This window comes from Eschrichtius robustus, chromosome 3 (assembly GCF_028021215.1).
Source record: "Eschrichtius robustus isolate mEscRob2 chromosome 3, mEscRob2.pri, whole genome shotgun sequence".
NCBI classification, from domain to species: domain Eukaryota; kingdom Metazoa; phylum Chordata; class Mammalia; order Artiodactyla; family Eschrichtiidae; genus Eschrichtius; species Eschrichtius robustus.
This window is the reverse complement of record NC_090826.1, coordinates 7,876,964-7,902,121: the sequence shown is the minus strand read 5'-3', so window position 1 is coordinate 7,902,121 and position 25,158 is coordinate 7,876,964. Positions and strand designations below refer to the sequence as shown.

The window sequence follows — 25,158 nt, the reverse complement described above, 5'->3', positions numbered from 1 at the left end:
TCTTCTGCTCTCCCAAAGCACTTAGCACAGACCATGTTTAAAATACCTGATGCTTGACTGATTAGTTGAAATGTACACATGATTTGAACAATGCAGCTGTCAATCTGATTTCCTCAAGAAAGGAACCTCGGGTAGCTCTCTCTGAGCAAATAACATGTGCATGTTCAAATTCAGGAACCAAAGTTTTCAGTATATCGTGTCTTTAGAAATCTACCTCAGCAGAGAAGCTCCTAATCCAGAAGTTTCAGTAGCAAACGCACAAAACCTTACCTGCTTGAACACTTCTTCATCCTGGTGAGTGGTTCTCACCAGTTCTTGAATGAAGCCGTATGGAAGATTCCTACACAGCATGTACGGCACCAGGAAGGACGGCTGCTGCAGGGACCTGCAGACCCACGAAAGTCAAGGGCTCTGATGAATCAACTTGTCACCGTGTAACAACAGAACATACAGAATGTCATGTAGCTGACAATCACAGGTCAAGCTTCAAATTTCCCAAATAATCCATACAATAGTCCATCATTTTAGGCAAAAGATCACCCTTCTCATTGTTAAGATAATCACTTTTGGGGCTTTTCAGTGAGAAACTATAGAAAGTTTTAAAGAATCCATCTTTTCCTCCATACAGCCCTTGAAAAATAAAGCATTAGAAAAACCAAAGTATTATATGTCTCTTTTACTTATTTATTTATGCCTCATCCAATGGGGGAAAAAAAGATTAGCAGTGGCTGAAGACTTTTTTAAGCTCTTATTAATTTTAACCATGGAACAGTGTTTAAGTTTTAGTACATGTGCATCATTTTCCTTTTTTTTTTTTTCCTGAAAAATTTCAAAAATGGTTATGGTAAGATCATCCAGAATGAATAAATCTTGAACTTTGTCATTTTTCCTTTAGATTTTTTTTCATAAGAGAAATGAAATACAGAAATACTCTTTTATTAAACTTGAAACCTTTATGGGACCCTCTGAACAAAAATTAATAATGTAGTACACTTTGGGTGATTCCCATATTACCTATTCCACCACTATTCTTTATTATTATTATTAGGTATTCTTTATTACCTATTCCACCACTATTATTTATTATTCTTATGTATTATTAATAATACATAATCATATGTATCCATATGATACATGGAAAGTGATGATCTGCACATTTTTTTCAAGTATCTATACTGCTTTCAAGCAGCTGCTTTTAAACTGCATTACTAATTTCCTGCCCTGATGTCAACATATTTCAACCACAGTCTATCTCAATAAAGCACACAGAGTGTTTTATTTTCATAGTATTTTAGAGAAAGAAAGGGACCTCAGAAACCATCTAGTCAACCACTCATTTCATGGGTGAGGAAGTGAGTTATCCAACGCGGTGCAGAATGGCTGGGCAGCCTGATGGAGAGGGCCCTCTCCCTGCTAACAGCAAGCACGTATTGGTTTTTCATACCTTGGTTGTGTGAGGGACCCTTGTAGTACTAATGCAGTATGGGATATGCACTGTGAGCGGATGTTGCTCAGAAGCTGGCTGACTGCTGGCTGGCTGCACATCTGCAAAGAAAGGTAGAGGTTAGGTCTACAAAGACAAACAAAATAATCCCATACAGTTGAAAACTGACAAGAGTCAGAAGAGATCAATCTGCAGGAAATGGCATCCTTTTCTCTTCCTTTACTGATGATGAACAAACTAGAGTAACTGTATCATCCAAGTATACTGTCTCCGCTAAAATCTACAATTAGAGAAGAGAGAAGCTGAAGCTTCAGGTGACCACGTGGGGATTTCAGAGATATGCCCACTCTCTTTGCTTTTGCTAAGGTTAAATGCAGCAAACCCCAAGAGGTCCTTCACAAATATGAAACTAACAGGTTGACAACTGGATTAGTTTCCAATGGAAAACCAGAACTAGAAAATGAAATTGGGGTGGGGGGGGATAAATTGGGAGACTGGGATTGACATATACACACTACTATATATAAAATAGATAACTAATAAGGACCTACTGTATAGCACACGGAACTCTACTTAGTACTCTGCAATGGCCTATATGGGAAAAGAATCTTAAAAAGAAAGAGTGGGTATTTGTATATGTATAACTGATTCACTTTGCTGTGTACCTGAAACTAACACAACATTGTAAATCAACTATACTCCAATAAAAATTAAAAAAAAAAAAAAAGAAAATGAAATAGGAATGAAATGAGATAATAATAAAGTAAAGTAACTCAGCATGAAATAGAAGAAAAAGTGTAGCTTGCTGAGTTCAAATCCAGTTTTGCAATTTATTATTTATGTGATGCTGGACAATTACAGGTATCCCCCGCTTTTTGAAAGTTCACTTTACGCCACTTGGCTTTTAGGAAAGACCAAGGTTAGTATGCACTTGATCTCTCTGAGGTTCATTTGCTTATTAACACAATGGAAAAAAATAATACTTATACCACACAGGACTACACTGGACTAATGAACAACTGTGAGAAGGAGAGCTAGCCAAGTGTCTGGCAGTCTAGGCGCTCCATAAATGTTGGTTATTATGATTACGACAGACTAGGAGAGAAATCCTCAGGGCCATGTAAGTCGCTGGTGGCGGTGGCACTTGGCCCTGTCACTTCTTCCCTCCACTAGGATGTGAGTTCCATGAGGACTGGGATCCTCGTCTGCCTGGTTCACTGATCCACCCCCAGCTTCTAACACAGCACCTGACCCATAGTAGATGCTCAATAACCACTTTACTGATGGAATAAATGAATGAATGCTCATTAGGGGGTCAAAAACCAATTATTTATCCACCACATAACCAGGTTTTTGTGGGGGTTTTAAAATGAATCCATCTCATGTTACCTTCGGTGCTTTTTTTTCCTCTATTCCAACTCGGTCAAAACACTCGATGAGGTAGTTCAGCATATCTGTCTCTTTGCACGTCTCAATGGTGAAATGGTCGCTGTAGGAATCCCAAGTACTTGCCCCACCAGAGGCTCCCAAGCTTTGGAGAAAAGAAGAATGGATGATTTTTATCTGTTCTCAATAAATCACGTTTGATAGAGTTCGCACTTCTGCAGAAAGCCCGTTAGGGTCCCCGCGCCCAGAACAAAGCACAGACACCCATGCAGCCGAGGCTGGAGCGGACTGCTTGTTTCACCTGCTCCAAGTCCAACAATAGCAATTTTTAGTAAACGTTTTATTGACCTAAGAAGAAAGTCTGTCCAGAAACTCAACATCTTATCTTCTTGGGAACAGCACCTTACAAAACCAGGAGGACTAAGAATTGCTACTGAGCGCTGGGCATTTGAAGGGATACCACACGTATGTAAATCCAACCGGCCAGCTGCAATTAGGCAGGCTTGGAGGTTAAAGCCAGCCTATGCTATTACGTAATCGAAGTCTTTAGGAGTGAAGTTACAAGGGACTAACAAAATACCCCTCTTCTTAACTTCTAGCACAGATCTTAAAAGCCTTCATCCAGCATTTGGCAACAGGACCAGGGCTTAGGAAAACCGTCCAGTTAGAAGAAGACACGAAAAATATGTTACAAACACAAATTTTCCAAAATGTTTGGCAAAAGGGACAAAGTAGTATAGTGAAAACAAAACAAAAACCTTGCACTAGGAGTATCCAAACTTGCGTTCTATTCCCATCCCTACTGCTTACTTGTTACCTGAACCCAGAACTTCATCTCATCTGCAGTGAGGGTTCAATAAAATCATGTGGAGGTGCTTTGTAAAATATAAGCAGGATACAACGTGAGGCACTGTTATTATTAGTAACAACTATTCCCTGAGACCATTATCACAAGGGTTAGGTGTTAGGAAATCAAAGTTTAGATTAACAACCATCAATAGGTCAAATACCAAATCTGATGTTTAACTCACAAATTTGATAGACATAAAAGATACAAAAAGATTAATCATGGCATAGGAAGAGGTCAGGAATTTTGAAATGAAGACAAATGAAAAAATATAAACTTAGCAAAAAAAAAAAATAAAAATTTACATGTGAAAGATGATAAAGGTGGGAAAGAATATCAGGAACTTGAGATACCCATCCCTACTTCAGCTTGGGGCAGATAGGAGCTAGAAACTAAAAGAAGAATTAAGATATTAACGATATGTTACGCAGATAGATGCATAGATACACATAAGTAATTTTGGAATATATACATAACTGACCTTAGAATTTTAGAAGAATATACATAATTGACCTTGGAATGAAAGTATGATATTAGAGTATTTCAATTTAAAAAGATGAAAACAATGCCAAGGCTTTAAATCCAAGGCTCTCAGGCCAGAGTCTCGTAAATCTGAATTCTTACAACTTACTTACTACATAGGTCTGAGAGAAGGGAGGGGAGGAGGGGAGGCCAAGAAGCAGTCAAAAGCGCAAGGCAGCCAACGCCCCCCTGACTGGGCAGGTAACGGAGCCACCCACAAAGTGCCTCACCAGAGACAAAGATGGGCAGCCCAGGGTGGGAAACCTCAAAAAACCAAAAACAATCCTTGTGTCTTCACACCACTTAAATTTTGGGCTACATTTCATGGTATGGTAAGATCTGTTATCTGTTAATTGGCCTGACAACAGAAAGATGAGGACTGTAATAAGGCAAAGGAAAAAAACAAACAAACGTAAGAACAAAACAGAAAAAGCCACCCATAAATATAAGAAGTGTGGTGAATCCCCAGAAGGAGAAAGGGGAAAAAGATATTTGGCTTTACCTGCCACGATCTCGCTCTCAAGCTATCTGCTATCCCTCCCTCTTCCATCTGAGGTTAGTGACTCAGGGACTATATTCACTGCACTTCCCAAGGATGAAATTTGCTAACACAGGCTTATAACTATACACGGTTAAGGTTAAATTCCCTTTGAGAAGCTCTCACAGATGACAATGAAAATAGATCGTCCTCATGTTTAAGATGAAGCATTTAAACTATACATTTCCTTGATAATAAGCCCCATCTTTCTCACATTGTTACACCTCTGAAATGGAAAGCATCTGATATTTGATGCCAATAGGTCCTTGCCAGTTGCAAGGAGTCAGTCTGATGCTGTGCCTGTGAACGACTGTGGGAAGTCAACGCGCCTAGCTGGTGGCTGCTGATGCACTGACACTGGGCTCCATTCTCAGCCAAAACGCCCCCTTTCATTTTAACTCAGATCTGAACGCCTCAAAGTCAACCGAAATGCCTTCACGAACATTTCGCAAAGGCATGAAAAGTGACAGGGTGTGTACGAGACTGCCAGGCAAGGCAATGAGAGACACTCAGAATGTATAAGAGAAGTTTCAAAGATAAAAGACGTTGACGTATGTTGTGATCATCTGTCAGGCACCAAACGACACTTCCAAGTGACTTTCAAGAGAAGAGAAAGAAAGAAAAAAAAAGAAACATAAGTTTAACTAAACAGAAAACAGAGAATAAACCCTAGTGTTCGTCAATATGCTTCCAAATTATAAGATCAGTCCTAAGGGTGCCGAAGTAGATCATGAGCACAGGCATGCAAAGCGGCCAGTGTCACCAGGGCTGTGCATGATTATCAGTGGTCAAAACTGGTTTATAAGGATCTCTAGGTTTGAACTCAAACAGCTGAACTCAAATTTTGAATGTGATACTGAAGGAGCAAGGGGTGTATAGTTTATATGCATTAAATTTATGCTCTCAATGGACATTTTAAAATGTTTTAAAATAGTATTTCATTTTTTTCCTAAAGAAGTTGTTACGAAATTCATGATGCTTTTACAACTGTAACATATGGAATATGACATTGGAAATATATCATGTTTAAGTCCTAAGAGTATCTATAAAATTATACCTCCCTTGGGAGAATATGTGAACCATTTTCTGATAACTACATCAACAATCCACCTGAATAATGTAATTACTTCACATATTGGAAATACAGCTGAATCCTTCTGAAAACACAATGAAAATATTTCTGGGGATTTATACATGCATCACATCTGTGCAAATTGAGTCCCATTTTAAATGTAACAAGAAAACTTGTTTCTTAAAAGGATTCCATCGCAGTTTCTTTTCTTCTATCGTGGGAATAATCACCCTGTTTTATTACTTTTTTAGATGCAGACTTTGGAATGGTATATTTTCTCGATGCAAGGCAAAGGCAGAGCAGGGCAGGGTCAAGCCATGTAAATTACCTGAACAAATGTCTGTACTGTTGAAGGTCCTGGGGGTCGTACACTGAATCAAACAGATCAAGACCTTGTTATATGGCAACTACACTACAGAGAGGAGACAATTAAAAAAAAATAATAGTATAGAAGTGCTGTAAGTGCTATGAAGGAAAAGAAAGGCAGAGTATGGGTGACAGAGAGGGGCAGGAAGAGTGTGTGAGTGTGTGTGTGTGTGTGTGTGTGTGTGTGTACATGTGGGATGCACGGCCTTGCAGGCCAGGGTGAGAGGCTTTGGGTCTTACTCTGTGGGAGAAGGGAAATCACTGGAGGGTTTGGGGGACAGACATGGTAGAAAGATTTCCTTTCGACCATCTCCGTTGCTTCATCTTCAAATAGTGATGATCAGCAGAAATAAGAGGGGAAATGTCAATGTTTTCCACTATTTGCTAGTTTTCTCTTTCTCTATTTACATAGGCTCATGACTTTCAAGATTTGATCTCCTTCACTGAAATATCTAAGCAGTGAAAAGAAGAACCCAATAAACGAAAGAAAAATTTCTTTCTAGTCATCAACTTCCTAGGAAACAATCAGAAAACGTTTCCTCAGAATAATTCCTTTGTTATCTTTATTACAAAGATAACTCTCACTTCACTCATTTCCATTCCTGCAGGAAGTAGTTCCTTATAATTCTTCTAGCTTTTTTCACAGAGCACTACGAAACATTCTAGAAGGAATGTTTTTGCCTTTCTTAAATTAACCCTTATTATCACCACTATAAATAATTAACATAGGAATGTATGTCCTAACTACTTCACAAAAGATGTACAACCCATCGATTCCACTGGGCAAGCACAAAGGGAGACAGAAACAAGCCCCCTTGACTGCTGCTTCTACAGCATGGATCTTACCAGGCGAGAAGTGGGTGTTAAAAGTGCTTACTTCAAAGTAAATAAAATTCTGAGAAGATCAATTAGAAAAGGGGAAGGAAAAAACTCTTCACTGACTGTTCAAATTAATAAGATTTTTCTGCTACTTCTTGGTTCTGACACTACGTGCATTCTCAAGTTCCTCTCTATTTGTTTAATCAGTTATATATGAATACGCCCTGTCCTTCTATATTCTTTTTGATATCTATTCAAAATCTATAATTTCTAAAAGCTGGACAGATCAGATTTCATTTTAACAGCCAGCAAAGGACCTGCCAACCGACTGGAGTGGAATTTTGTAATTAAGGAGTAAAATGTTGGCACTTTCTTGCCAAGGAACTGAGTAGATGTGTAAACTCTGGGCAGCGAAACAACTGGTAAGGAATGAGAACAACACAAGTCCCACTGGGCAAAGATGGAGAAGCCAGAGGCAGCTGGGTATGGTGGGAGGCATGTGAGTTCTGGACTCAGGCTCTGCCTGTCCTAGTTGTGTGACGAACCTCCCTGTACCCACGTTTCCTCGCAGTAACTAGGGGCGCTGCTGTGAGGATTAGATAACGTAGGCTGAGTGCGGACACAGTACCTGGCAGGTGATGCTCATAACGATTCGAAGCTATGAGTACATAATCGCTAAGATTTATTTCTCCTTATCGAGTCTAGATCTGAGACAAGGTCGGGATGTTAGAAGTCTAGAGCAGAGTCAGTGAAAGCAGCATACAATTCTGGTATCTTTGTTAGAGGAAGCTGGAATTAAACAGGCCAGGGAGAGACAGCGTTTCTCCCACAGATAGCTTACAGTAAAACAGATAATAAAGCACTTTTATCACGTACAGAAATTGATTAGTGACAAGGATGTCTGCTGCATTACTATAGTCATGGATTAGGACTTTATCTACATGAAAAAGACACTTCTATCTTTGGGAAATTTACTTGAGAAACAGTGATACAACGTTCAACCTAATACAAATATCGACCTTCCTGAATCAATATTCGACATTGCACCAACACTCCTCTCTCTCTTTATATACCCTCTAATGATTCTTCTGAACACCGACGAATTGAATGCAGTGTACCTCGCTCCTACGGCTGTCTCTATTTATAGCCTGGAGCTATTTTTGAACACTGCTGGGCACAAATATCAACTCAGTCCAGAGGAAACTTCAATTTAAGAGCAAAATTGTAAGACAATGAGTGGGAGGGTTAGAAAGAAGGTGCTATTATATTTTCTTGCTCGGTCACCTAGAAGACCGAAGCGGTCTTTTTCACTCGGGTTTCAGGGGTGAACATTCAGCAACATCATGAGCTATGCTTTAGCCTCTGCTGCCATTCCACGGGCCATCTAAACAAATACGGTCTGGCTTTACCAAAGCCGAGGAGGTGAATAATTAGCAAAATTTAGGATTAGAAGTGAAAGCAGCGGGACTTCCCTGGTGGCGCAGTGGTTAAGAATCCGCCTGCCAATGCGGGGGACACGGGCTCGAGCCCTGGTCCAGGAAGATCCCCCATGCCGCAGAGCAACTAAGCCCGTGTGCCACAATTACTGAGCCTGCGCTCTAGAGCCCGTGAGCCACAACTACTGAGCCTGCGTGCCACAACTACTGAAGCCCGCACACCTAGAGCCCATGCTCCGCAACAAGAGAAGCCACCACAATGAGAAGTCCACGAGCGGCAATGAAGAGTAGCTCCCGCTCGCCGCAACTAGAGAAAGCCCGCTCGCAGCAATGAAGACCCAACACAGCCAACAATAAATAAATAAATAAATTTTAAAAAATTTATTAAAAGAAAAAAAAAAAAAGAAAAGAAGTGAAAGCAGCATCACAGTTATACCAGACAGTATGACCCCATATGCTCTTCAACGGATTGCCCGGAGTGAGCTGGAGAGGGACACACACACCCACACACACACAGACACAAGTTCCAGCCCCTCTGCCATTCCTAAATAGCAGCAATCCATGCAACTGTACATAGGAAAACATGCCTCCCAGAGGAGATGTTGTTCACACCTGGCAGCTCATAAGAATACTCTTCCAACAGATAAATGGAGGGCCTCTCATTTTAGATCCTAGGGTGGGTGAACTTAATGACGACTGATCTTTAATCTTTAACCTTAACGATGACTGATCCTGTTCATGTTCTTGACAAATGATTACATGTAAGTTTTTCTCCAAACTTGCCAGGCAACAACTATGAAATTTTTTCTGTGTACCACTTCACCCCATGAGAAGGTCCTAATGCTTTAGTACATGCAAAGTTTCTCACATCTTGACTCTCCAGGCCACCTGGAGTCATGTGACCCTATCCTGTTTGGATTCAAAGCACACCTCTAATTAGGACTTATAAAAGTTAGTTCCTAAGCACCTAGGCACATGCAGGGGTAAGACTCCATTCCTCTGATACCTGGACCCAAACTGGACACAAGAAAACTCATCACCACCACCACCACCTTCATCATCACCATCATCATCATCTTCTTCTCCATCTTCATCACTACTGTCCCCAGAAAGTGCGAGGAAGAGGAAGGAGAAAGGACTGTCGTACATACTACCGTAACAAAAGCAAAAAAAGTCATCAGGGAACAAAGGAAAACAGAGAGGAGGAAAGCTTTTACAGCTGCTGGCCTTTTAATGAAATCTTACGCTACAAGTTTTGTCTACTGACATGCAGAAAAATAATTCACCTAAATTATATAAAGGCATAGGAACACCTGAGGGGTGGAGGGCGCGGATTAATGGAGTCATGATACTGCTTCTTTCTAAGGGGCTGAAAACAAAGTGTCAAGGCATAACCACTTGCCAGAGGTAAGGGATCTGCTCCCTCAGCCCCTTGGTCTGACTGTATTTCAACTATGATTAGCAACAGTACGAAAAGTGGAAAAGTGGTCCTGTGAGCCCCAACTCTCAAATACAAGCTGCCCACAGTCTCTGAAAATTCATTTGTCATGAGGCGTGACATGTGCACTCGATTTCAAAAACGAAGTGACTTCTTTTTATTTTGTACAGGAAGGAGGAAGAGTGAGGGGGAAGAAGGGAAGAAAGGGTCTCACCATCAAGCAACCCATACTTTCTGAGGTGACTGAAGCCTGGCTGGGCGTGGACTCGGGGCACGAGCCTACCGAACCAGTGAGACACGCGGGTTAATGACCCCAAACAGAGAAACACAGGTAACTGAGGTCAGTGCCACACGACAGTTCTTCCAAACCGTGTTAATCTCCTCTCCCTGCACTGCAAACACGCACCCGACTCTCCTGCTGCATAGATACCTAGGAGAGCTCCTTAGGGAGGAGGGCCGTCTGCTCACGGCACCCGCACCGGGTGAGGCGGACAGTAAAGGTGGCCCCGCGCCGGTGGGTCTCTGTCGGGAGGAGCTGGCGGGCACGGCTTGAGGGCTACTAGCTGGCATGGGCAGGCCTGGGGAGCTGGACAGGACGGAGCTGCCCGAGGACCGCGGGGCAGGAGAAGATGACGACCCCCAGGGGTGGGTGACAGTGTAGGGCCGGTACCGCGGAGACGAGGGCTGGCTTCCCGCAGGTGTCCCCGCAGCTGCGCCGTGAGGACTGAGGGAAGCGGGAGGAGCGGACGCCTGGCTGGCTGCCCGGGAGGGGGGCGCCAGAGGCAGACTCATCATTGGCACAGAGCTCCAGACACTCGTGCTGGGAGCTGGGCTAGTCTCATAGAGGCTAAACGAGTTGAGAAAGGGAGGAAAGGAGAGAAAATTGAAGAAAAGCTTGAGATAAATAACTAAAATGGAAAATATCATGTTTTTAAAGAATGGTATAATTTCACTTCATATCTCTAAGCGTTCAAGTATACAGATCTTTTAGAGACCCATCTAAATAACTGTAATCAGACTGCCGTACTGATTTAGAGGCTATACTTATGAGAAAGCCTTCTTTCCAAAGAAAAATACACTATACACAGCCATTTGTTCCTAAAATTTAATTTACCAATAGCCTAACCATGGAAAGCCAAAGAGACCCATCTGGAAGAGACAGTATCTCCTCAATGAGTCAATCCATCCCCCAAACACAATACATGTCATAACCTGCATGACAGGCCCACAGATGAACATTCCCTTCTCTTACATACTTCCTGGCTATTTTACCACCAATGAGATGTGCAAAAAGAACTACACCGACCTAGATAAAGAGCTGGCACCGAAGGAACCCACGCTGCAGAACATGGGGCTTGTTCCTGGATTGGAGCCGGTATTTAGCATGAGATTTCTGTCTGGTGACCGAGCTGCCGCTGCAATTGGCTGGGATGTGGCTGTCAGACTGGCAAATGGGTTTTCATCTCTAGTCTGAGTGGACATCATTAGCACTTCCATTAAAATCTGGCCAATCAAGTCCTTAAAATCAGAGAACACTGTTGGAAAGGCAGAATAAAGAAGAGGTTACACATGGTTCTTCATACACACGGTCCTTGAAGAAGCCAAAGTGAACCAGAGAAGTTCGATGTGGTATCTTGGGTTGGATTCTGGAACAGTAGAAGGACGTCAGTAGAAAATCTGGTGAAATCCAAGTAAGGTCTGGAGTTTAGTTAACAGTAATATCTTAGTTCTGACAAATATACTATGGTTATGTAAGATGTTAACATTAGGGAAAACTGAGTGAAGTGTATATAGGAACTCCCTGCACTATCTCTAGAACTTTCTGTAAATCTAAAATTATTCCAAAACAGAAAGCTTATTAGAAAAAAAGCAAAAAAGAACTGGAGCCCAGTTGATGAGAGTCACTGCTGATATATATTAACTATAAAAAGAAGCTACTCCCAACTACAGAGGTTAGTTTATTACGCTACAAATGCAACTGGGTTAATATTTCTTCACCTATATATGTTTATATACAGTTAAACTATTAAGTACAAAGTATTTTAGGAAGGGTCTAATATTTAGTCGCCACCTGCCTTTCTGGAGCAGACTCTTGTCTTCTAGCTTCCTTCTTATTCTTTGCAGCTCCCAACTGCTTTACTGTAGGCCTTTAGATATATTTTAAATATTACTAAATAAATAAAATGTCTAACCCATGTAACTCTTATCTGATTTGTTATTAAAAATTACCACTTATATATGTACTGGACAGATTTGAGAATCTTAACAGTTACAATAATTACAAGTGGCAGGGTTCTGAAACTCATGGTTGCTAAGCTCATCTCTATAACCAGAGTTAAGAAGATCTCAGTGAAGTCAGAAGTAAACTATCCATCCACCAGGAACACAGAGAACTCATGTGGGTGTGTGTGTGTGTGTGCGCGCGTGTGTGTATGTGTGTGTGTTTGTCATGGAAGACAGGCAGCAGAGAAAAGGAAATGCAATCTCCTTGATGTTCATTCACTCATTTAAAATATATCTACTGAGGGATTATTAAGTGCAGGCACTGGGAATACATCAGTGAGCAAAAGAGACAAAAATTCCTGCCAGCAGGGAGGTTATATACTAGTGATACATAGAAGAACACTCCGGCGCACTACCCCTCCCTCTTCTGTTCTCGAAATGACTGCTGTAGAGAAAAGTGAGTGTGCCCTGTAATGCTGGTATCTTGCTAAGAGTTTTATTACTTTGCTGTAAGTGTGGTTTAGTGTAGCCTCTTAAAATAGAACCCTGTAAACACTGCAAAATATCAACATGTGCTATCTTGCTAAGCAGTTTAATCAAGCAGATTTACTCCACTGTCTCCATATGACCCGGGGGGCACTTACAGCAGGTATAGGTCATCCAGAGCGCCTCTCTCAGGATCCCCGGAGACTACCCAGTATACTCCTGCCCAGAGTATAAGAGGCGCTAATGCTCTCTCTAAGCACCTTCTTATTGCAAAGGAAAAAACTTCAACCCTGGGACAGTAGAGACCATTAACTTATTTATACAGTTTTCTTTTAGAGAAATCATAAAAGTAAAAAAAACAATTTATCAATAAGATAAGTGGAAAGTAGCCAAAGAGCAGTGTCCTCATCAAGAAGTATCCCTGTAATCAAACATACAACTGCAAAGCAAGACAATGAACGTGGATAGGAGGGAAAGACAAAAGATTTTTCATTCTGGTTTTCTATTAAGGGCTCTGAAATAAGACAGCTGAGCTTGATTCCTACCTTCTTTTGGGTTCTGCTTAAATTGTGCAGAAAGAGAAGAAAGAAAGATGACATCTCTGTCCCGGTCCTTCCAGGAGACACGGAAGATCTTACAGACCAGCTGTAAGGCCTGTTCTTCAGACACTTCAGAACCTGATGAAGGCTCCTTGTGAGGAAGAAGATTTGAGGGTTAATTTCAAGTAGTAGGAGGTGTGAGTTAGACTTTAATAGAAATACCTAATTCTGATTTAATTTATTTACAAATGAGGATATTTTAGAAATGCATAAAACTATTCACCCACTGATTTAGGGAAAAATAAACTTGCTACTATGACTTCAAGGTTACAACATGTAGGTCTCATGAGCTTACAACACAAGTCTATGGGGGGGAGTATAAAACAGCAGGATTGTTACCAGGAATTGCCAAGGAAGACAGTGATAAAGGATGTACATATATCCCATTTATTTACTTTTCTGAATGCTAAAAGACCAGGTTGACATTCTAGGTACACAACCAATTTTTCTCTAGAAATTTTTCCAGAATTCAATGTTTTTCACTACTTTCCATTACAGAAAGTATCATATATGAAAGAACTTTGTAAACATTCAAAACCTATACAAAATAAAGCACTGCACCACTAGGAGGCTACAGTCCAACTTCGAATAATGTTGCCGAACACCAATAATTTACTGAACAGAAACTGATGCAATTATCTCTACCAGTTCTACACCATGATACACACCAAAAACCCAAAAAATCCTTTTTTCTAAATATAGGGAACTAAATCTCAGATGATAACAAAATATAAAAGCCTCCTGTTTCCTCACATTCTTGCTTCAATTCCCAGTCATTTCCCTCAGAATACAACCAAAGATGTGATGACCTACTTGCTTAAGCAATTAAAGACCGACAGAAAAAATTCAAATTAGCTCTAAATTAATTGCTAACATTTACTGATAAAAACATGGACCTGAAACAAAGATAACTGAAGGATTTTTATCAGATAAAAGGACTGAGTTATACTTCCATTAATAAGGGTGATCAAGGTGACCCACTTTTCCTGAAAAAAGAAAAAGAAAAAAAGAAAAAAACCCAATCACCTTAAATAGGATCTGCTGGTTTGGGGTGGCATTCTCTCATAGACTTTACAGATACAAGACATGAAGCAGTGCTTATTTATATTACCTGTAACTAAAAACAGAAGCAAGGGCTTCATCTCTTACCAACCTTATCGCTGAGGCTCCTTTTTTCTCTTCGGTCATTTTCATCAACTTCCATATTTTCAATACCCGAATCCACATCCACCTGGGACATGCTTTAAGTATAAAAGACAATCAGTCTTTTACCTTTGATAAATCCACCCAATGTCATAGCTGCTGGTTGAGGAAAAGTTTTTGTTTTTTGGGGGTTTTTTTTTTTTGGCCGTGCCGCACGGCTTAACGGACCTTAGTTCCCCGACCAGGGATTGAACCCAGGCCCTCAGCACTGAAAGCACCAAGTCCTAACCATGGGACCGCCAGGGAATTCCCTGGGGAAAGGTTTTAAAATATCAATCAAAATCAGTCAGGAAAGCAAAATAATAAAGGTTCATCTTTTTTCTCATTAATTTTTAAGAGCTCTTCATATATTAGGATATAAACATTCTATCATTCTTGTTGAAAATATTTTTCCCAAGTTGTCATTTCCTTAGGCTCACTTTCAAAAATAATAATATTGTTGGAAATATTTTCCTCAAGTTGTCATTTTCTTAGGCTCACTTTCAAAAACAAAAATGAAGAGCAGATTTTCTATACATACTATTTCTAAATGATATACAATCAATCAGAGCCTGATTACAAAATCTGGTGAAGTACATATATTATTTCCCCCACATTAAATAACTGTCCCAGCACCATTTATTGAAAAGACCATCCTTTTCAACACCAGTATGAAATCACCTACGTCACATGTCCACTGTCATATGCGTGTGGGTCTCCTGGATACTCACTGCTGTGCTATTAGACAATCTGTCTGTCCCTGAGCCAATACCACTGTATTGTACTTACTACGACTTCACAATAAACCTTGCTATCTATCTGCTAGGTCAATGTCTCTACCTTGTTCTTCTACTTCAAGAGAGTCTTGGCCATTCTTGGCCCTTTGCTCTTCCACACATACTTAAGAATCAGCTTGACAGGTTCCTTAAAAATCCTGTTGGGATTTTGACTAGAATTTCACTGACTCTAGAGATCAAATTGGGAAGAAAAGACGACATTATGTTACTGATCTATCCATGGACAAGGTACCTCTCTCCAAGTATTTAAGGTCTTCTTTCAATAAACTTTGATAATTTTCTCCCTAAGTCTTTCACTTCTTTTGCTAAATTTATCCTTAGGCTCTCTCTCTCTCTCTCTCTCTATATATATATATATATATTTTTTTTTTTTTTTGGCTGTGTTGGGTCTTTGCTGCTGCGTGCGGGCTTTCTCTAGTTGTGACAACGGGGGGCTACTCTTCGTTGTGGTGCGCGGCCTTCTCATTGCGGTGGCTTCTCTTGTCGTGGAGCATGGGCTCTAGGCACACGGGCTTGCTTCAGTAGTTGTGGCGCACAGGCTCTAGAGCCCAGGCTCAGTAGTTGTGGTGCATGGGCTTAGTTATTCCGCAGCATGTGGGATCTTCCCAGACCAGGGCTCGAACCCGTGTCCCTTGCACTGGGAGGCGGATTCTTAACCACTGTGCCACCAGGGAAGCCCGGCACCAAATATTTTTAAATAAAATTGTGAATGGGCCTTTTTAAAAATTAAGTTTTCTAATTTGTTGCGAGTACATAGTAATGTAACTGACATTAGACACAGACCTCTGATAAGCTACTTGTTTACTTATACGCTGGGCTTATAAGGCAATCATTTTATCTCCAAATAATAACTGTTTTGTTTCTTTCACTCCAATCCTAACTTGCTTTACTGCAGTGGGTAGGATCCCATGTTGAATAGAAGCAGAAACAGCACTCATCCTTGTTTTTATTCCTGATTTTAAAGAGAATGCTTCTAATTTCTTACCACTGAGTATGAGAGCTGCTGTGGTTTTTTGGTAGATGTCCTTTATATTAGTGAGAATAAGAGGCTATGCTGTGGTAACACATACACTCTGCAATCTTAGAGGTTTCCCACTATAAGGGTTTGTTTCTTGCTTACGCAAAGTTTGATGAGTGAAGCAACCTTACTCCATCTTTAATCTACGCCGTCTGCAATATACAGCCTCCAAGGTCACTGGAGCAAGAGAAGAGAGGGATGGAGGAGGAACATCGGCTCAACTGCCTTCACCTAAAAGTGATACATGTCACTTCCATTCACAAGTCTACTGGACAGAACTAGTTAATTGGCCCCAATCTAATGGCAAAGGAGACTGGAAATGCAGGGGACCCTGTGGAATATTTGGTGAACTCTGTCTCTGCCCTACAATTTAAGGATGCAACTTTCTGTCTCCCGTTTGCTAAGATTTTTACCACGAATCAATGTTGAATTGTATCAAACCTTTGCAACTTCCAAGATTATATGGCTTTTCTATTTAATATATAATGTGGTGAATAATATTTATAGATTTTCTAATGTTAAAGCACCTTTGCATTCTTAAGATAAACCCGAGTTGGTCATGTTATATTATTTTTTTTAACTAATCTTTTAGTTGAAATATACAGAAATGTGCATACATGATGTGTTTGGCTGAACAGTTTCACAAAGGAAACATACTAATGTAACCGGCACCCAGATCAAGCAACAGAACATTACCAGCACCCCAAAAGTCCCCCCTCATGACCCTTTCAATCACTACTACGCTAGCCCACAGTAACTGCTATCCTGGCATCTAGCCCGATAGAGGTTTTGTCTTCTTTTCATGTGTTGCAGTATTTGATTTGCCAATATCTTCAGACTTTTGCAAATATGTTCATAAGTATGATTACCATGTAATTAATTTTCTTCTTTTACATTATTCTTGTCTGGTTTTGTACATTAAGGTCATATTAGCCCCGTAAACTGATTTGGTAAGTTTAACAATTACCTGAAAAATGTGTGTAAAGTTGGAATGCTGGAATTACCTATAAAATCATATGAGAAACGTGCTTTCTTTGGAAAATTTTAAAATACTGATTCAATTTATTTCACGTTTTTTTGATTATTCAGGTTCTCTCTTTTTTCTTGAGTCAATTTTGGGAGAATGTGTTTTTCTAGGAATTTGATTTTCATCCAAATTTTCAAATTTATGTGCATCCTGCATATTTACATTTTTCACAGAATTCTCTTTTTCAGTAACAAGTACTACTGAGTGCCCATTCTATGCAGGCATTGTTCCAGGTGTCTGAGATGCCAACAAACAAAGAGACAAAAAAATCCCTGCATCATGGAGCTTCCATTCTAGTTAAAGGGAGAAAGATAATAAACAATAAACAAAGCATATAGTATATGATAAATGCTATGGAAAAATTAAAGAAAAAAGAGCAGGGAAAAGGCAATTGAGAGGGCAGGGCTTTCCCCCTTTTAAACGGGGTGATCTCACTGAAATGCTATCTGGGCAAAAATATGAAGGAGGTTAGCCATGCACATATCCAGAGGAAAAGTATTCCAAGTAAAGGGGTTTTATTCCCAATATTTATTTATATTCTCTTTCCATTTTTCATTTTTATTATATATAGCTTTATATTCTCTTTAAGAAGCACATTAGCTGCAACACACAAATGATGATATGTAATATTTGTTACTGTTCAGTTGTAGATACTTCCAAATTTCCATTATGATTTCTTCTTTGACTTGTATTTAGAAGCATGATCTGTTTTTAAAATTTCCAAATTCATGATGGGTTTTTAAAAGATTTTTTTACCTTATATAATTATCTAAGCTAATGTCAGAAAACATGATCTGTATGATTCTGACTCCTGAAACCTTTGGGTCAATGGGTATTATTAGAAAAGAATGTGTATTCTCCAACTGCAGAGTGCAAAGTTCTGTATCTTTCAATTAGATCAAACTTGTTAGCTGTGTTGTTTAATTTGTCCATATGCTTACTGATGTTTATTCTCTTTGCTCTATTGATGGCTGAAGAAGACATGTTAAAAACCTCCCATTATGATTATGTCTGTGTCAATTTCCTCTAGTTCTATCAAGATTTGCCTTATTTCATGTTGCTATTATATTACTAAGTGCATATACTTTGGAAACTGTTATATCCTACTGGTAAACTAAACACTTATCACTGTACAGTGCTTATTTCTAGTAATACTTTGTGACAAAGTCTAATTTATTAATATACTTTCCTCTATTTTCTTTTGCTTAGTATTTGCCCGGTATATTTTTTCCCTTTCTTTTATTTTCAAACTTTCTCTAACCTAATGTTTCAGGTATGCCTTCAGTAAACAAGAATAAAGCTGTGTTCTATTTTGTTTTTAATCCAACCTGACGTTTCACTGTGATTTACTGTGATTACTGACATATTTTCATTTCTTTTAACCATCTTATTTTGTGCTGTTTGCCTCTTTTTTAAAATCTGTATTTCTTTCTTCCCTTTCTTTGAATTGACTTAAATCCCCTCCCTACCCACCCCAATTCCATATTTTCCCTTTGCTGGTTTGAAAATAAACTCTTTCTATTCTTTCAGTGGTTACCCTTGAAACTTTATCAAGTATTCTTAACTCAAAATCTAAAAGTTGGCCACTATCTTTACCCCTCTCCCAAGTATACAATCACTCCCCTTCTGGCTTACCTGCTATTGCTGTTCAGTATGTTAGATCTACCTGATGATTTACTTCTCTCCCCCTATACTAGTTCATAAACTGTTATTACTGTCTTACACCATCAGTGTTTAGGGTTACCAAATATTTAATATTTTCTTGACTCATCTTTCCTTCTTGCATCTCAGACATTATAGTCCTGAGATCATTTTCCTTCATCTTAAAGTGCATCTGTTAAAAGTTGGGGTCTTCTGGTGGCAGACTATCAGGTTGTTCTAGTTTGTTTTTTAAATCTATAAATGTCTTTATTTCACCCTTGCTCTTAGAAGATAGTTCCACAAGGGCACATAATTCCCAGCTGACAGTTACTTTCTCTCAGCACTTAACGCTATTTCCACCATCCTCTGGCCTCCATCACTGAGACATCTATCTAACTATTGTTCTTTTGTAGATAATCTCTCATTTCTCTCTGGCTGCTTTAAACGTCTTTGTCTTTGGTGTTCTGCAATTTTACTATAAAATGTCTAGATATGAATTTCTCTTTGTTTAATCTGCTCGTGAGTTGTTGGGCTTCCTGAATCTGAGGATTCATAACATTTATCAACTCCAGAAAAATCCTCCGCCATTTATCTTTTTGATAATGGCTTCCAAACCAGCAGAGGAAAAAACATGGAATAAGGAGAGGGGTGGGGAATCTCCCAGTCTGCCTATTTTCTCCTTTTGACATTTCTATTAGATATATATTGGACCTGTGTCCTCTGTGTTTCTAAATACCCTTCATATTTTTCAGTTCTTTTTCTCTTTGTGGTGCACTCTGGGTACGTTCTTCAGCTCTATCATTCCATTTGTTAATTTCTCTTTAGTTATTTTAATCCACTGTTTATTATAATCTTTTCATTTCTAGAAATTCTGTTTGGTTCTTTTTCAAATGTGCTTGGTTGTTTTTATAGTTATTTACACCTTATTCATGTTTTCAATACCCTTTTAAATTTATTTAAACATATACATTTTACATTCTGTATTTGATAATTCCAAAACCCAAAAACCTCTAGGTGAATAATTCTGTTTTTATTGATTCTATAGACTCTTACTCATGGTGGCTTTTTTCTAGCGTGCTTTAATTTTTGACCATGAGTTCATATTTCTTGGAAATTTTTCTAAGGACATTCTCTAAAGACTTGGATGATTTATGTTTATATCTGCTAGATGCCTAAAGACACTAAAGAGTCCATTGCATATGACAGTCTTAGCCTAAGGTTTTTCAGACTACCACAATAGTGTAAACTTAGGTTCTAAACCCATGTGAAAGTTACCCACTGGCCAAGAAATTGCAGAGTTGACTTGATTTTTAAAAATTCATCCACTCAGAGCAAAGGTAATAAGAACACAATTGTTTTTACGCTATGGGGTTGATTTTTTCCTACTTGATCTTCTTCCTGGGAGTGTAGTCCTTTCTGAATTCTTGCCTAATGAGGGGTAATCTCTGACCTGGCTCCTCACCCCAACCCACCAAGTGCACGACACCCCAGTATCCTAACACACACAGACAATGTTATCTGTCTTGCCCACTGACATAACCAGAGGGGGCTGCTTGAGGGCAAAGGAGCCAGGCCCTGGAGGTCTGGCTGCCCAAGGAGTAATCAAAGCTTCAGCGACTCTGTTATCCAGTCACAGTACACCTTCAACACCGGAAGGCTCTGCTCCAAGACACCCTGATCCTCATGGAGCTCCGAGAATATGGGGCTTACCTGCCTATACCCTTCCAAACTTTTTAAATTTCACCAAGCAGCAAATCTTTGCAGAAATTTTTAGGGGCTGACCTATGCTTGCCAACTTTTCATTTACAAAATAAAGACATTAAAAAAAATTTTTTTTTACCACCTATACCATTATTTCATAAAAGACATTCCAACACCAAAAATTAAAAAAGGTATACAGAACATTTCAGAATAAAACAAAGACCTTTCAATTTACCATATTTAGCTCTGATTTGCTAAGGACTGGCATGGATCTCTGGGTTGGCATTTGAGACCACTGGACTAGATATTAAAATGAATGGATCTTTCCCTTTCCATCAACAAAGCAGCTTACTGGAAAACTGGCTTACGTTACCTTTTTTCACAAGAGACTCCATCGATATCCATGCTCTGGGAACGTGAGAGAGACTGAGATTGTGTTTCAAGGCTATTGGAGGGCGAGCTGCTGAGAGAACTGACTCCTTCACTGCTCTGGCTTCGATGGGCTACTCCTAACCAGAAGAGACATGAAAGGTGAAGTCTCATGTGAGATAACGTCAAAGCTATTTGTAACGGCAACAGTAAACACACAGAATCGGCATTCACACAATCATGACAGTTGGCAACCGAGGAATTTCTATCAGAATATTACACTGAAGGTTGAAGGAACATTAAAATCATAGGAATGTTAGCAAGAAATCATAATTTATCAACAGATATCACTTGAGGTCAGTTACAGAGCTACGTCTGATATCTAAAACTAACTCATCACCTTCTCTTTCACTAATTCAAATTATGGTCCCTGAGTACGAATCAGCTTCCAAGACAGTCCAGAAATATCCTTGAAATGTACCAAAAATAGAGATACCTTAGTGAATGGATAGAGAGACAGATAGATGGAGAGATGTGTGATAAAACAAATACAGTAAAATGTTAATGGTAAAATCTAGGTGATGGGTATATAAGCATTCACTGCAAAATTCTTTCTACTTCGCTGTATGCTTAAAATTTTCATAATAAGATGTCAAATAGATCCATCTAAGCCATGACCTTAAATACAGATCAATCCATTTATTAACTGAAGATCTTATCTTGTGATAGTTTGGGGAAAACAAAAATCCTGACATCATCCTTGCCCTCACAGAGCCCACAGTGTAGTGAACCACCGCCAGGCACACAGGAACACAGTGTTTCTAGTAATGTCTTCAAAACCATCTTTTTCACAGAATTTTAAAAATTACTTTAACTCTATGAATATCTTTCTACCAAAAAAAAAAAAAAAGTTTACCCAGGCATTTTCAAGTACTTAAAAAATATATACCTATGTTGCTGAAAGGAAAATGGCTCATATATTTTAAAAAGCAAAACAAAACAACTTAAGTTATCACTTGTAGCTGAAACAACTATCAAGTGGATGAAACTTTAACCCTCCCAGCATCCCAAGAAAGTCCACTTGCCACCCTTTCAATTCTCTCTTCGTTGAAGACTTTATCCATGCCTGACAGCAGGTTTTTTTTTTTTTAATCTTTTTTTTTTTTTAAACGCATTACTTACTTTGTTTATTTATTTATTTATTTATTTTTGGCTGTGTTGGGTCTTCGTTTCTGTGCTAGGGCTTTCTCTAGTTGTGGCAAGCGGGGGCCACTCTTCATCGCGGTGCGCGGGCCTCTCACTATCACGGCCTCTCTTGTTGCGGAGCACAGGCTCCAGATGCGCAGACTCAGTAATTGTGGCTCACGGGCCCAGTTGCTCCGCAGCATGTGGGATCTTCCCAGACCAGGGCTCGAACCCGTGTCCCCTGCATTGGCAGGCAGATTCTCAACCACTGCACCACCAGGGAAGCCCTGACAGCAGGTTTTAACATGGACCTGTTTTTTTGTTTGTTTGTTTGTTTTTTTAATTTTTAATTTTTTTTGGCTGTGTTGGGTCTTCATTGCTGCGCACGGGCTTTCTCTAGTTGCTGCGAGCGGGGGCTACTCTTCATTGCGGTGCACAAGCTTCTCATTGCTGTGGCTTCTCTTGTTGCAGAGCACGGGCCCTAGAGTGTGTGGGCTTCAGTAGTTGCAGCACGCAGGCTTAGTAGTTGCGGTGCGCGGGTTCTAGGGCACACGGGCTTCAGTAGTTGTGGCGTGGGATCTGTAGTTGTGGCTCACTGGCTCTAGAGAGCAGGCTCAGTAGTTGTGGCGCACGGGCTTAGTTGCTCTGCAGCATGTGGGATCTTCCCGGACCAGGGATCGAACCTGTGACCCTAGCATTGGTAGGCGGATTCTTAACCACTGCACCACCAGGGAAGTCCCAGATCTGTTTATTAACACTTTTGCAGGACTCAGGAGGGAAATAGAAACTAAATTTTTACTATTCATAAATAGATTCAAGTAAAATACCAAAAGCGTCTGAGACTTTTGATGTAGTAGTGAGAATTTGAAATAAGCTTAGAGAAGACAGTAAAACTTTAAATCATTAATTCCAGTGTAACCCAAAATAAGTCCTCAATAAATATTTGTTGAAGGACTAAATAACAGAGCATCAACAATGTCCTGAAGAGAATATAATTTTACCTACCACACTGAAAGGACTGACAAATTTTAATAAAATAATAAAGTTCAACAATTTTTATGGGATATCAATTTAGCAGCTTTTAAATCTCCACCTTATAAAAACCAGTTCTAAAATTAAATTGATAATTACAATAAGTTGTTTAAGTAACTATACTTGTAACATAGGGTGCTATGCTATACTATGTATACAATAACCCTATAGTAATAGAGTGCCAGAGTATATCATATAGTATAATATACTGTATTTACAATATTTTTATAAGACAGCAAGAATATCATCTGAATTCTTTTTTTCCTCAACCCTCCATATGATCTTCACAAGGCTCAAGTGGGGCAATTCTCCCCAGAATTTATTATGTCTACCAGTGTTCCCCAATCTCTACAAACCATCTAGAATCTAGGAGGAACCCCACTTCTTTCTTTTTATTTATTTATTTGGCTGTGTTGGGTCTTCGTTGATGCACGTGGGCTTTCTCTAGGTGCAACGAGCAGGGGCTACTCCTTCGTTGCGGTGCGCGGGCCTCTCATTGCAGCGGCTTCTCCCGTTGCGGAGTGCGGGCTCTAGGCGTGCGGGCCTCAGCAGTTGTGGCACACAGGCTCAGCAGTTGTGGCGCACGGGCTTAGTTGCTCCACGGCATGTGGGATCTTCCCGGACCAGGGCTTGAACCCATGTCCTCTGCATTGGCAGGCAGACTCCCAGCCACTGTGTCCCCAGGGAAGCCCCCCACTTCTTTCTTAAACTTAAAAAAACGGAGGGTCTCTTTGACTTTATCTAGAATCGATATAAATTAAATACTGTAACTAAAATCAAATCAAAACAACAGTACAAAATATCACTTTGGGGACTCCCTTGGTGGCAAAGTGGTTAAGAATCCACCTGCCAATGCAGAGGACACGGGTTCGAGCCCTGGTCCGGGAAGATCCCACATGCTGCGGAGCAGCTAAGCCCATGTGCCACAACTACTGAGCCTGCGCTCTAGAGCCCGTGTGCCACAACTACTGAAGCCCGCGCTCCTGAAGCCCATGCTCCCCAACAAGAGAAGCCACCGCAATGAGAAGCCCGCGCACCACAACGAAGCGTAGCCGCTCGCCGCAACTAGAGAAAGCCTGCACACAGCAACGAAGACCCAACGCAGCCAATAAATAAACAAATTAAATTAAAAAAAAAAAAAAAAGAAGAAGCTGGGACTAGATGGGAGAAACAACTTGTAGGACTCACTACCCTTGCTTTAGTTACTTGTAACTGTTACTTGTAACAGCTTCCCAACCCTTGCTTTAGTTACTTGTAACTGAAAGCATCTCAATTAAGAAGGCTGCCAGGTGACTGCCAAGTCACTCCCGGATGAGGACCTCCTTCCCATGGGTGGCAGCCCACCCAGTATTTGTCTCTGTTAGAAAGCACATCATACTGGAACAAAAGTCGTCCCTTCATGCTCAGCAGATAATGAAGCTACCCACCGGCCCTATTTTTACCATCTAGGACCAAAGGAGGCAAGCATAAGCCGTCCTCCTCCTCATGACGTTTCACATTGTTTTCATGGAAAGCTATCACAACCTCCTGAGATTTCTTTTGTTTGAACTACACGTGCCTATGTTGTTTTGGTCATTTGCTCTTGCAATCCACTTACTGATTCAACAGATCTTTATTCGGTGCCCACCATGTGGCATGCACTGTTAAGGCACTGGGCACGCAGCAGTGAATAAAACGGACACAAGTTCCTGCCCCGTGGAGCTTATACTCTAGCAGAGGAAGCAGAGAAAACAGGATATACAAGTAATATACGTGCTATGTCAGCTGGTGACAGGAGCTCGAAGAAAAAGTGTCTATGTCAGATAGAGGTTGCACTTTTAGACAAGGCGGCCAGAGAAGGCCTTTTTGAGAAAGTGACACTTGGATAAACAACTGAAGAGCTGAACGAAAAACCCATGTGGATTTTAGGGTAGGAGCATTCTGGGTGAAGAAATAGCAAATACAAAGGCCCCCACTAGGTACCATGCCTGGCATGTTCCAGGAACAGAGGGGAAGCCAGTATGGCTGGAGCAGAGGGAGCGAGGAGGGCA

The 25,158-nt window shown here is 40.2% G+C and overlaps 2 protein-coding genes across 2 annotated transcripts in view; both read right to left on the bottom strand.

The window, feature by feature from the left end:
- The window catches only part of KIF1B (kinesin family member 1B), a 325,658-nt gene that overhangs the window by 225,078 nt on the left and 75,422 nt on the right, over window positions 1-25,158 (bottom strand). The gene's annotated exons all lie outside the window — the stretch shown is intronic.
- The window catches only part of UBE4B (ubiquitination factor E4B), a 112,314-nt gene that overhangs the window by 54,527 nt on the left and 32,629 nt on the right, over window positions 1-25,158 (bottom strand). The window contains exons 4-10 of the mRNA XM_068538848.1: window positions 20,916-21,051; window positions 14,330-14,417; window positions 13,123-13,267; window positions 11,175-11,403; window positions 2,834-2,975; window positions 1,445-1,545; window positions 271-385 (exon numbers count right to left, since the gene is read on the bottom strand). Coding sequence (XP_068394949.1) covers window positions 271-385; window positions 1,445-1,545; window positions 2,834-2,975; window positions 11,175-11,403; window positions 13,123-13,267; window positions 14,330-14,417; window positions 20,916-21,051 — 956 coding nt within the window. The remainder of the gene's footprint in view (window positions 1-270; window positions 386-1,444; window positions 1,546-2,833; window positions 2,976-11,174; window positions 11,404-13,122; window positions 13,268-14,329; window positions 14,418-20,915; window positions 21,052-25,158) is intronic.